General features: G+C 48.1%; 3 protein-coding genes across 3 annotated transcripts; 2 read left to right on the top strand and 1 right to left on the bottom strand.

Annotated features, from left to right (window-relative positions):
• Nucleotides 1-379: 379 nt before the first annotated feature.
• On the bottom strand, nucleotides 380-1,458 carry CkaCkLH20_11791 (vacuolar h+-atpase assembly protein; the record flags this gene model as incomplete). The annotated part of the gene is made up of 3 exons (XM_038894505.1): nucleotides 380-487; nucleotides 597-1,085; nucleotides 1,144-1,458. The coding sequence occupies 3 exons, from the start codon at nucleotides 1,456-1,458 to the stop codon at nucleotides 380-382; spliced, it is 912 nt and encodes a 303-aa protein (XP_038740150.1).
• Nucleotides 1,459-1,926: 468 nt separating this feature from the next.
• Nucleotides 1,927-3,350, top strand: CkaCkLH20_11792 (hexaprenyl pyrophosphate synthetase; the record flags this gene model as incomplete). Its single annotated transcript, XM_038894506.1, has 2 exons — nucleotides 1,927-3,126; nucleotides 3,189-3,350. 2 exons carry the CDS (start codon nucleotides 1,927-1,929, stop codon nucleotides 3,348-3,350), a joined length of 1,362 nt encoding a protein of 453 aa, XP_038740151.1.
• A 2,362-nt stretch (nucleotides 3,351-5,712) lies between these two features.
• CkaCkLH20_11793 (allantoinase) lies at nucleotides 5,713-7,408 on the top strand (the record flags this gene model as incomplete). The annotated part of the gene is made up of 2 exons (XM_038894507.1): nucleotides 5,713-6,231; nucleotides 6,287-7,408. The coding sequence occupies 2 exons, from the start codon at nucleotides 5,713-5,715 to the stop codon at nucleotides 7,406-7,408; spliced, it is 1,641 nt and encodes a 546-aa protein (XP_038740152.1).
• Between the last annotated feature and the right edge of the window lie 4,732 nt (nucleotides 7,409-12,140).

Here is a 12,140-nt window from a genome sequence, read left to right on the forward strand (position 1 = left end):
TGACGCGATGCGACGCGACGCGCGCGATGATGTTATGAAGGGTGAGAAGCCCAAAGTTGTCGCCTTCAAAGGTCGTGAGAGAACATATCAAGAAGGTCGGAAGATTAATGAGATTAAAAGTGAAACGGACCCCAGAGCACAAGGCAAAACTACCTCGGAGGCGAAAAAGTCGAGACTGGGGTGAGAGGTGTATGCAAGATGGCCGATCGAGAGCTTTCGATGAGGCCCCACCAAAAGTCGCGTCGCGGGAAGAATGACGTGCAGCGAACGCGTCGAGACGCGATTACCACCGCCAAAATCACGTGTGGCTTTTTCCAGTCGCATGCGAAATGGCCACAACCTTGATAAAACGGACATGGATCAGAATTGATGGATGGGGTCAAAGAGCTGGAGCGGGGCCAATTACTCTCACATCTTTGCCGTGTGCATCCGGCGTCGGTCCGCCGCAGTAGATGGAGAAGCCATCCGTAACCGTACTTTGAATGCACTGTGATATTGCTTCAGCTGTATCTGCAACTTGGACAGCACTATGACAATCCCTTTAGTCTCCGCCTTATGCCTTCGTCTGTATCTTGAGTTTTCGTGTCGAGCAATACCGCATCTTTCTCGCCCTCCTTATCCTCTTCCTCCTTCCCCACCACCCACGTCTGCATCACTTCTCTGATCTCCTTTGGCTCTCTGCGCTTCGTCTTGGCCTCTGTGAACCTCCACACGTATCCGGAGTAGACGGCAACTTCTGCGATCAAGACCAGGATGGAACCGCCCATGGTCAGGAAGATTCGCGATGTAAGACTCCACCAGCGCGCCGCTATCCAGATGGTCGCACCGACGCCGATAACGCTCAGGAGGAAGTTAAGGATAACCATGAGCTGCTTCTGCACATCGCCGAGTGTGACCTCGTCGTCGCCGTTGTCCGACTCATGCATTGGCCGGTTCACCTCGGCGAACATGTGTGTTCGGGCGGATGCGTTGGGGAACTGCTGGGAGAATGCCTCCATTCGGGAGGGCTGCTTCAGCATGCGTTGGTATGTTCGCTCTTCTTCCTCGCGTCGAAGTCGTGCCATGAGGGCTTTGTATTCGTCGGACTGTGATGGAATCGTCAGCGCTTGAACATATGGGATAGGAATGATGGTGCCGACGTACTGGCTCGGGCTTGGGAGGCGGTGGTGGGATGTACACCTGCGCGCCTCGTAACAGTCCTTCCAGAGAGAAGCCGGCGATGCTCTCAGTCTTCAGACTCCGCCACAGATCGATAATCTGGCCATGGGCGATGGGGTTCCCAATTGTAGGATCGTCGAGGCTCGGCTCGGCTTCCGCCTTTGCTGCTGGTGTGGAAGTCGACTCTGGTGATTCCTCCGCTTCTGCATCGTGGGTTTCCGTCTCTTCCACCTTCGGCCTGACTTCAGCCAGCTTCTGCAAGCCTTCCACAATGGAAGGCGTCATCGTGAGTCGTACCATGGCGTTGATGGAGATGTATCACCCAACGAGAGTATATCGGAATGAAACCAATCGTCACAAGGAGATGTCGATGTCAGATCGGAGTAATGATGGACACCGACGGGCAGACTCGACATTCAGCACTCAATGCTCAGCTCAACCGCTAAGCTTCGGGTGGCAGGCCCCATCAGCCAATCAGGGCTTCTATGTCCCTCCATTTCCCCAAAATGGTACGTATCTTTTGGGTGTGCCTGGATCGCTCAGCACCACCTGCCTCGGTACGTACCTTACCTAAGAGCCACCGACTTCGTGCACCGTTGAATGTGAGCGAGAAAAAAAAGTCGTCGAGTCGTATCATCACCACTCGCCTGCAGCTGCCAATTGCCACACCCACGGGTCTTGAGAAGGTCTACCCGATACGGATGCCGTTGGAATCTTTGGTGACTGTTTATCCTCTCCATTGACACCCTTTGGAGCATTACCGGAGCCATGCAGCTCCGACCGGGAGCAGCGGTGCTGCGCAGCACCTACACAACGTCACGACCGCTCCTCCTCTCCTCCTCCTCCCGATGCGCGCAATGTCGGCGGATCGCACCCCTCGACGCCCGGTTACCGGTGACAGCCGCGCTCTACCACTCCTCTCCGAAGAGATCATCCGCCTGGGGGGCTGCCGTATCCGTGGCCTCGAACATCGCTTCTAATGCCATCAACCGGGTGGTCCCGAAGGGCGACATGCACATCGACCCTCTGCGGACAGTGGCCAAGGAGATGAAGTTCCTCACGGGCAACATTCGCAAGCTTCTCGGCTCAGGCCACCCCTCTCTGGACCGTGCCGCCAAATACTATACTCAGGCCGAGGGCAAGCACATGCGGCCCTTGATCGTGCTGCTCATGTCGAGAGCGACGGCGTTATGCCCCAAGGGCCCACGCCTGCAGTCTGCGCAGGCTGTTGGCGGCGTCGACACGTCGATATCGCCGCCGGGTATCCTCGTCGACGTCAATCCGAGCTCGAACCCCTTGACCGCAGCCGATCCCGTCGAGTCGGAATCCGATATCCTCCCTTCCCAGCGCCGTCTGGCCGAGATCACCGAGCTGATCCACACGGCCTCGCTCCTCCACGACGATGTCATTGACCATTCCGTGGCCCGTCGCGGGTCTCCCTCGGCGAACCTCGAGTTCGGCAACAAGATGGCCGTCCTGGCCGGTGACTTCCTCCTCGGCAGAGCCTCTGTTGCGCTGGCTCGCCTCAGGAACGCCGAGGTCATCGAGCTCTTGGCGACTGTTATTGCCAACCTCGTCGAGGGCGAGTTTATGCAGCTGAAGAACACGGCGCAGGACGAGAGGAAACCGGTGTGGTCGGAGGAGGCCCTCACCTACTACCTGCAGAAGACGTATCTGAAGACGGCGAGTTTGATTTCCAAGTCATGCCGTGCCGCTGCCATCCTGGGCGGTTCGGATGCCGCCTCGGTCGAAGCCGCCTACGCTTACGGCAAGAACCTGGGTTTGGCATTCCAGCTGGTCGACGACATGCTCGATTACACGAGGAGCGAGAAGGAGCTGGGCAAGCCGGCGGGTGCCGACCTGGAGCTCGGTCTGGCGACGGCCCCGCTGCTGTTCGCGTGGAAGCAGAACGCGGAGCTGGGTGCGCTGGTTGGCAGGAAGTTCGAGCAGGAGGGTGACGTCGCAAGGGTAAGCGCGTTTGCTACGCTCGGATGAAAACGTAAAAAAGCTTAGCTAACACGGGGTTTCAGGCACGCGAGTTGGTCCTCCAGAGCGACGGCATTGAGCAGACACGGGCACTGGCGGAGGATTACTCGGAGCGGGCGATCGCCGCTCTTGCGGACTTCCCCGACAGCGAGGCCAAGGACGGTCTCATTGAGATGGCCGTCAAGGCGTTGAAGAGGACAAAGTAAGCGGGGGCGACGGAAGCCGCGGTTTGACACGACACGACGACGACCTGTATAAACAAAAACCAACTCGGAATGCATGCACTTTGGTATGTCGCATTCGACCTGTACAACAGAATTATCTGGGCTCTTTGGAGAGAGTACATGTAACGATATCATACAATACTACTAGACGGGCGGCGCGGGGAGAGGGCGTGAAAGATGGGCGGGCATTCAGCAGGGTAGAAGTCGAAGAGCCTGCAGCTCAATACCAAACACAACTTTCCCATTTGACACTTTCTCCCGTCGGCAGGAATACGGGTGTCGGTTCTCGACTTTGAACTATCGGGTGTCGCAGACGACCACCGTAAAACGATTCAGCCGTCGGAAGTTGACTTGCTGCTTACATGACCGGGTCGGGGACAGGTGATTGGGGGAGATGGGAATCTTTTACTCGATCAAAATGCCGTCGTGCAGAAACTCAAAACCCGACGTGCGGCCTCGACAGGGTCCATACCGTCGCAACACATCCTGCAGTTCCCCCCAAAGAGGCGGCCAGCTCCGTGGAAACGTCGTTTTCATTACGTTGCCAGCTCTTTTCCTCCTCGCCCTCACGGGACGACGAACGAACGAACTCAGCGGCGAGGGGCGGCGGCGGCGGCGGCCAGCCCTTGATCAGATGCAGGGATCCGTCAGGGACCGTGGAAGCTTAGCCTAGCGTACGGTCCCAAGTCCCTTCCCGTCCACGATCCATGATTTCTGACCTGGTCTTTCGTCTGATGTCCGGATACAAGAACCTGAAAGGATGACGGCACGCGCAAGCAAGCAGCAAAGAAAAAAAAACATGTGCCAGGCACAGATCAAACAAAACCGTCCGCGGTCGAGGTGCGAAACATGTACAGGGACCGGGGAGCCGAGAGGACGGTGGGCGTTGTTGAACGGAAGAACGGCAGAAAGGCAACGGCCCGGCTATCGGGGCCGGATCGGTCAGTCAGCGCACTTCGTTATCACGGCGAAAGGCCCAAACCCCAAACCACCAGTCTACGGATCATGGATGGGAAGATGACTCGGTCATTGCGCCGCCGCGGGGTGGCCGGCGGGGAGAGGAGAGGACGAGGGGCCAGATCAGACATCGAATTCCAGGCCAGGGGGCTGTGATTCGCCATTTCGCTTCGTTGACCAGGGGGTTGCGGTCTGCCTCCATCGTGAATCGATCGAGTAACAGCAATAAGGCCAGCCAACGGCATCCAAGCGTGGTGTTGACGGCTTCAAGCGGTTACTCGATCGAGTGTGGTACAACACCACTCCAGAACGTCCGGGCCAAGACTCTCTTCGATCCCTGGCCACGTCGCAGTAGCAGGGAAAAGAAGGAGAAATCTCTGCATGTTCTTTCAAACCCTAAAACAAATCCACCGTCGACCGACGACCGCTGGGCGCATGAACGAGGCGGCGGGCCGGATGCCCCAAAAGAGCGGTGTTTTACTCGATCATTACTCGATCGAAACTCGAGAGCAACAGGCTCAAGCTCGGTCCTTCGATGGATAACTGGCTGATAAGTCAAAATGCGCTCAGAGAAGAAGGAAACGAGCTTTTCCGAGAACGGCCGATGGGCGAACGCCGTGGTGGAGACTCGATACCCCGTCGAAAGGCCGTGTCCTCATTGGCCACGCTTGGCTGACTAAGACCTTCTAGATCGGGAAACGGCTGCATCCGACGAGCGCTGTCCAATCAGAGGTTGCTGATAACGGCAGTGAAGACATTCAGGGTCCCCCGGGATGCGCACCGCACCGGTCGATGGCAGGTCGCGGAGGGTTCGATAACGCACCCCACACAATGGGTGAGCGGAATCCAAACACGAGGGGTGTGTGTGGGAGGTGCTCGACTCTCGGCCTGTGATTTCGTTGGTTGGCCTTGTGGGAAATAAGGTAACGTTATCTTATCGAAGAGGGAAAGAAGACTGAGAATGGGAAGCTCGGCGCAAGGGCCACTGGGCCTGGAACGGGACGAAGACGGCGAAGGTGGGCTGTGGATCGACTGTTGTGAGATTCAACGCCGTCTTTTCTTCCCTTCCCGCTCCTTTTCTCCTTTCCATTCCTCTCACTCTTCTCATGCTGACTCCGTTGTGAATACCGCGTGTTGTGAGTTTGTAGAGCTTTGTCGAGATACCCAAGGAAACTGAACAAACTTACTTGAGAGACTCACCTCAGATCTTATCACAAGCCACACACACATCACCACCCTCAGCAGCTCTTATCTCTCTCACCCCGCCACCCCGCGAAAGAGATAAGCTGCCACCCCCAGAACCAATAGCCATCTCTCGACCATCCCACCGCGGGGAAAGCTCTCGATTCGCCCCTTATCGTACCTGTAGCTCTTATCAGCTCTCACAATGACAGCTGCTCAAGAACCCCAGGCGCCTCTCGTCGTCCTCGCCTCGACCCGCGCAATCCTCACCCTGCCAGACGACAGCCTCGTTCTCACCCCGGCCACGATCTCAATCTCTCCCTCCACCGGCAAGATCGTCAAGATCATCCCCGCCGTCCTGCCCAAGACATCGTTCCCCTCGACGACAACCTACACCAACTATGGCAACAAGCTCCTCCTGCCCGGCCTCGTCGACGCCCACGTCCACCTCAACGAGCCCGGCCGCACGGAGTGGGAAGGTTTCTGGACCGGCACGCGCGCCGCGGCCTCGGGCGGTGTCACCACCGTCGTCGACATGCCCCTGAACGCCATCCCGCCCACGACGACCGTCGCCGGCTTCAAGGAGAAGCTCGCGGCGAGCCAGGGCCAGTGCTGGGTCGACGTTGGTTTCTACGGCGGTGTGATCCCCGGTAACGCGGATGAGCTCCTCCCGCTCGTTGAGGCCGGTGTGCGAGGCTTCAAGGGTTTCCTGATCGAGTCTGGCGTGAGCATCCCCTTTCGCCTCCTCAAATGAGTGTCCCACTGACGAAGACGACCAGGTCGACGAATTCCCCGCCGTCTCCTCCTCGGACGTGGCCCTCGCGATGAAGACACTCAACGGCACCCCCACGACGCTCATGTTCCATGCCGAGATGATCCCGCCCATCGCCGACTCCGTAGGCGACGCCGTCCAGCAGTCCGAGCCCCCGGCCGCCCCGACCGGCGAGCTCACCTCCTACAACACCTTCCTCGAGTCCCGCCCGCCCTCGTTCGAGACCTACGCCGTCGAGGAGATCCTCTCGCTCGCGCACCTCGCGCCCGACCTGCACCTGCACATCGTCCACCTCTCGGCGACGCAGGCGATCCCGCTCCTCCGCTCCGCCCGCGCCAAGGGCGTCAACGTCACGGCCGAGACGTGCTTCCACTACCTCGGCTTCGCGTCCGAGGATATCGAAGACGGCGACACGAGGCACAAGTGCTGCCCGCCGATCCGCGAGCGCTCGAACCGCGACGGGCTGTGGGAGGAGCTGGTCGCGCCGGACTCGTGCATCAGGACCGTGGTGTCGGACCACTCGCCCTGCACGCCGCAGCTGAAGCTGCTCCCGGAGGCCCTCGAGGCGCCCGCGAGCGGGGAGCAGAGCCCCGGCGTCGACATGCGCCACTCGGATTCCGGAATCGACATGACCATCCCCGGCGACGGCGTCGACAAGATCCTGGCGGAGAGGACGGCGGCGAGGGCGGCGGAGACCACGCGGGGCGACTTCTTCGCGGCGTGGGGCGGGATCTCGTCCGTCGGACTGGGGCTGCCGATCGTGTACTCCGCGTCCAAGGCGCGCGCGGCCGAGCTGGGCGCGGGGTCGGCGCCGTCGATTGTGGATATCGTGAGGTTGTGCGCGCAGGCGACGGCGGCGCAGGTGGGGCTTTCGCACCGCAAGGGCGCGCTCAAGGTCGGGATGGACGCGGACGTGTGCGTGTTTGACGATGCGGACGCGTGGACGCTGCGGTCTGGGGACATGAGGTGGAAGAACAAGTGTTCGCCGTGGGAGGGCAAGGAGTTCGCCGGCAGGGTGCAGGAGACGTGGGTTCGCGGGCGCAAGGTGTGGGAGTTTGGGGGTGTGAACGGTGGGTTTGTTGGGGAGTCTCCTGTCGGTGAGGCTATTGTCGAGAAGAGGGTTGCTTAGACGATTGGGGATTTTTGGAGTTTGGCGATGTTGGATGGGGTTTAGAAAGCGACTTTGGATACATTTTTGAATAATGATATATATGATGCATGTCTGCCGAGTGGATTTTCAAGACTCTGTGAGACTTGCTGGTATATCGGTTGAGAACTTCAATCGAGGCGGATGGGAGTGTGTGGATGGCCTTTACCGAACAGGATGTATCGCTTGATACACCGGCAAAGACTCACCGATGATGAAGCTCACTCGAAAAGCCCGAGGGAGAAACTGGAGTCGGATCAACGCCGAAAACAGGTCTCGAGAGTGAGCCAGATGTTCATCTTACCACTCTCCCACATCCCGGCCATCACGCCAATAAAGGTTATGATGGTGTTGATGATTGCGCTCGAAGCTGACTTGGCGAAGAAGAATTGCCGAGTGTGGCGAGCGTAAAGACAGTCTTAGAACTAATTTAAAGTTATCCGAGGTGGTCGAGGCGAGGGGGTATGATCTCCCGGGCGGTCGATCAGTCTCGGGTACTCTTTTAGGACAAAAGTCGACAGAGGCGCTTGCCTGGAACGACGACGGAGATGACCGGTTGACCGCAGGCGCAAATATCTCGTTGATGACAGCATGTCAGGATTCGAGAAACGGAGATGCCAATCTGATATCCGTCGGAAAGATGGGGAGGACCAGGTCGCTTGCGAGCCGAGGTGGTCCTGTCCGGGCTGTCAAACTCGGAGGTCTAAGCGACGTGGGATTAGACGCGTGGGGCCGGCGTCTTTTTCATTTGAATCTTTGTTTGCAGCAGGGAGGATATTATTTAGACATTTTAGAGGGGGTAGGATATTTATGACCCCATTCTAGATATTTATTACCCCTCTAGCTATATACCTACTATAGACCTCTATAATTAGACTCCTACCTATACGCCTACTTAAGTAAGATCTTCCCTATCCTATTATAATATTATTAATATAACTAACTATTATTATTAAAACGCTTTTTTTAAGATTATTTATATATATTATTATAATATTATAATAGGAGATTAAGTTTAAGACCCTCTTATTATTTAATAATAAATTTATATATTACTATACTACTATATTATACCTATTAGCGCTTAAGTAGTATTATTACTTTTATCTTCTTATTAAGTAGAGTTTTTTATTAAAAGTAGCTACTTATAATATACTTAATAATACTATATATAAGGCTAGCTTTATAATCTCTACTTTATATATAAAGAGTAATTAATAAGTTTATTAATATATCTATATATTATAATAAGATAATAATAAAGTAAGAGCTTTTACCCTTAATACCTATATATTAAAGAAGTAAAAATTATTTTCTTATAATACTATTTATTACTAATAGATTACTATAAAGAAAGTAAATAAGGCTTAAGTTATTAAGCTTATTATTACTATTAACTATAACTACTATAACTACTTATTTTATAACCTATTAATATATACTAAAAATTACTAAGAGACTCTTATTTAATATAGTAATAAAATAGTAAAGTTATAAAATAAAGGTATTTATTTAATCTAAATATTAATAACTCTATATACCTATAGAGTAAAGAATATTACTATATATAATATATTAAACCTTTTAGCTACTTATTAATAAATAGAACTTAATAGTAAAATACCTATTAAGTAGCTCTTTAGTTAGCTTAAAGATAATAATAAATATTAGTATTATTACCTTTAGGATACTATTAGCTATATTATTACCCTCTTTATTATACTATATATTAATATTAACCTTCTCTAAAAATATCTTAATATTTTTTAATAGATTTAATATATAAAACTAATTATTTTAATATATTATTATTTAATATCTATAGTACTATTAATAATAGATATACCTTTTAAGTAGCCTCCTACTTCTTATTAAGTAAAAAAGAGGCTAACTATACTTAAGTAGTTAGTATATTAATAGAGATATTAATAGAGAGTAATATTTTACTACTAAAAGTTATATATATAGATTATAAACTAGCTCTTTTATATATACTTAATATTAGCTTAAAATTTTACTTTATTTTATACTTATTTTATTAATAATATATTAACCTTAATATATTAGTTAAGACTTATAAATACTTCTTAATAGCTATAAAAATAATAATAATAGCATTATAAAGTACTTAAAGTTCTAGAAATTTCTTAATATATAGAATAGTATTCTCTAAAGCTATACTATTAATATATACTATTAATAACTTAAGATATTTAAGAAATCTAGCTTCCTTATTACTATTATTAACTATATAATTAATATATAGCTAGGCCTATAGTATAAGAAACTTATTAAATATTATATTAATAAGTATATCTACTTTAGGTATATAACTACCTCTATTATTAAGTTATTTTATATTAACCTAAAAGTATATATCTATTATTATATAGGGGACTTTAAGAGTATATTTAATAAGTTAGTATTATTTTAAGTTAGCTAATAGGATATAATTATAATAAAGTAACTTTAGTATTAAGCTAAGTTACTCTCTAACTCTTATTACTTTTTATTTAAAGCTATTTAGTACTATATATACCTAAAAGTACTACTTTTTCTAACTAATAAGCTAGCTAAGCTAAGCTATAAGTAGAAAGATAACTTATATAAGAGGCTAAAAGATACCTATTGTTACGGCCAGCTAACTGATAGTGGGTTTGTGTTAGCAGTAAGTTAGGGATTGAGAACTATAAACAGTATTAAGTCGTTCTATAGGGCTATTTAAGTAATTATAGGTCTTTAAAGGTCTTAGTAATTAGTTAAGGCCTTAATAAGAGTTATAGAGTAATTATTACTTAGGTATAGCTAAAAGTATTATAAGTAATAATTATAAGTTAATTACTAAAGAGCTATAGAAGTTTGTCCTTAAGCTGAGCTTAAGTCTATCCTATATATAAGTCCTTTTCCTAGTATATGCTCTTTGTACCTTAGGTTGAGCTGGATTATTCTGATTGAGAATGATCGTTTAGCCCCTAAGTCTATCTAGATCATTTTGATCCTAAATGATCCTTATCTTATCGTCACGTGACTTATACTATAGTTCTTCCCTTCTGAGGATCCCTGACCGTCCTTGTGTTACTGGGTTATATATGTCCACGTTAGCCGCTGAGAGCCTGGCGGGGTTGTGTTGGTAGCTAAGCCCAACGGGTCGTAACACCTATAGGCTATATAGGTTTAACAAAGCCTATAGGCTACTATATTATTATGTACTATTTAACTATTTCAATTAATATAAGTTACTATTAACTAAAAAGATTTATCCCTATTAGTTTTAATACTACTTATTACCCTATAATAATATTAAGTTACCTCTATTTAACTTAAAAGAGGTATTATAAGGTAAAAGCTATCTAAAGAAATAAAAGTAAGTACTTAATATATTATTATACTAAAAGCCCTTATTATTTAAGTATAAAGAGGCTACTAAATAGACTAAAGCCCTCTAATTACTCTTATTTAATTACCTAAAGGCTCTAAGCTCTATATTTATTCCTCTACTATTAACTATACTATTAGTACTAAGTAATATAACTATAACTTAATAAAGGCTAAAAATAGTAGCCTATTATAATATATATAATATAGATATAAAGTATTAATAATAATATATTTAAGCTACTATTAATAAAGAGTTTAATATAATTAACCTTATTTAGGCTCCCTATAAAGTTATTAATTCTATCTTTATTCTTAATAATAATAATAATTATAATATAGCTTCTATTAATACTAAGAGCTTATTAATACTTATAAAGGCTCTTTTATAGTTAATAAGTATATAGATATAGTTTAATACCCTATAGGATTTAGTTAATAATAAATATAACTTTAAAATAAGTACTAAAGTTAAAGGCTTAATAGATAAGAAGTTATAAGAGTATAAAGTAGAAGAGGTAATAATAATAATAAAAGAGGCTAAGTTATATTAAATTAAGTAACTTTATAGCTTTAAATAACTTTAATATATATCTTTTTTTACTCTAAATATTACTCTAAATATAGCTAGTTATATACGCCTAGTTTACCTATTTATATTAGTTATATTAGTTATACTAATTTAAGCTAAATTACTTAAATCTAATAAGTTTTTAAATAATTAAATAACTTAAATATTAACCTCTAATTAGCCTATAAGGCCTACTAGTCTTCTTTATTAGTATTTAGAGATATATATATAGTAGGTGTGGCTAGAGGGGTGATAAATAGCTAGAGGGGGGTGATAAATATCCTACCCCTTTTGGAGTTGGAAGTCTTGGTTCTGTAGAAAGGGAGCAGAAGGCCGATGAGGTGCAAATGATGTCAAGAACGCGTCTGCTTACCCCGATACCCCAAAGTCTACCTGAAGTCGCCATCTCACGTGGAATTGTGGCGACCGGAGACTTGTGAAGCAAAGCGCTTGAGGTGAGTCCAGGTCGCACACGTGCTGACTGATTTAATTCCTCATGTTGACGATGCCAAGTTCACGATGTCGTGGCCCCCGTTATTTGGTGGCATGGAGGTGCCAGTGGAGACCCGTGATCACCACACTTTAGTGGACTCCATCCACTGAATCCACTGAAGACCCTCCAAGCGAGCAGAATATTTTCCAAGCGATGCGGCGGTAACGTAAGCGAAGGATACGAGTTAAGCGAGCTGGAGCTTGGGCCACACGACGAACCGATTCTGGCAAGAGCACGTACCGTGATGACCTGGAGGTGCTAAGCGAGCTGCCGGA

The sequence above is a fragment of the Colletotrichum karsti genome (genome assembly GCF_011947395.1).
Source record: "Colletotrichum karsti strain CkLH20 chromosome Unknown Scaffold51, whole genome shotgun sequence".
NCBI lineage: Eukaryota > Fungi > Ascomycota > Sordariomycetes > Glomerellales > Glomerellaceae > Colletotrichum > Colletotrichum karsti.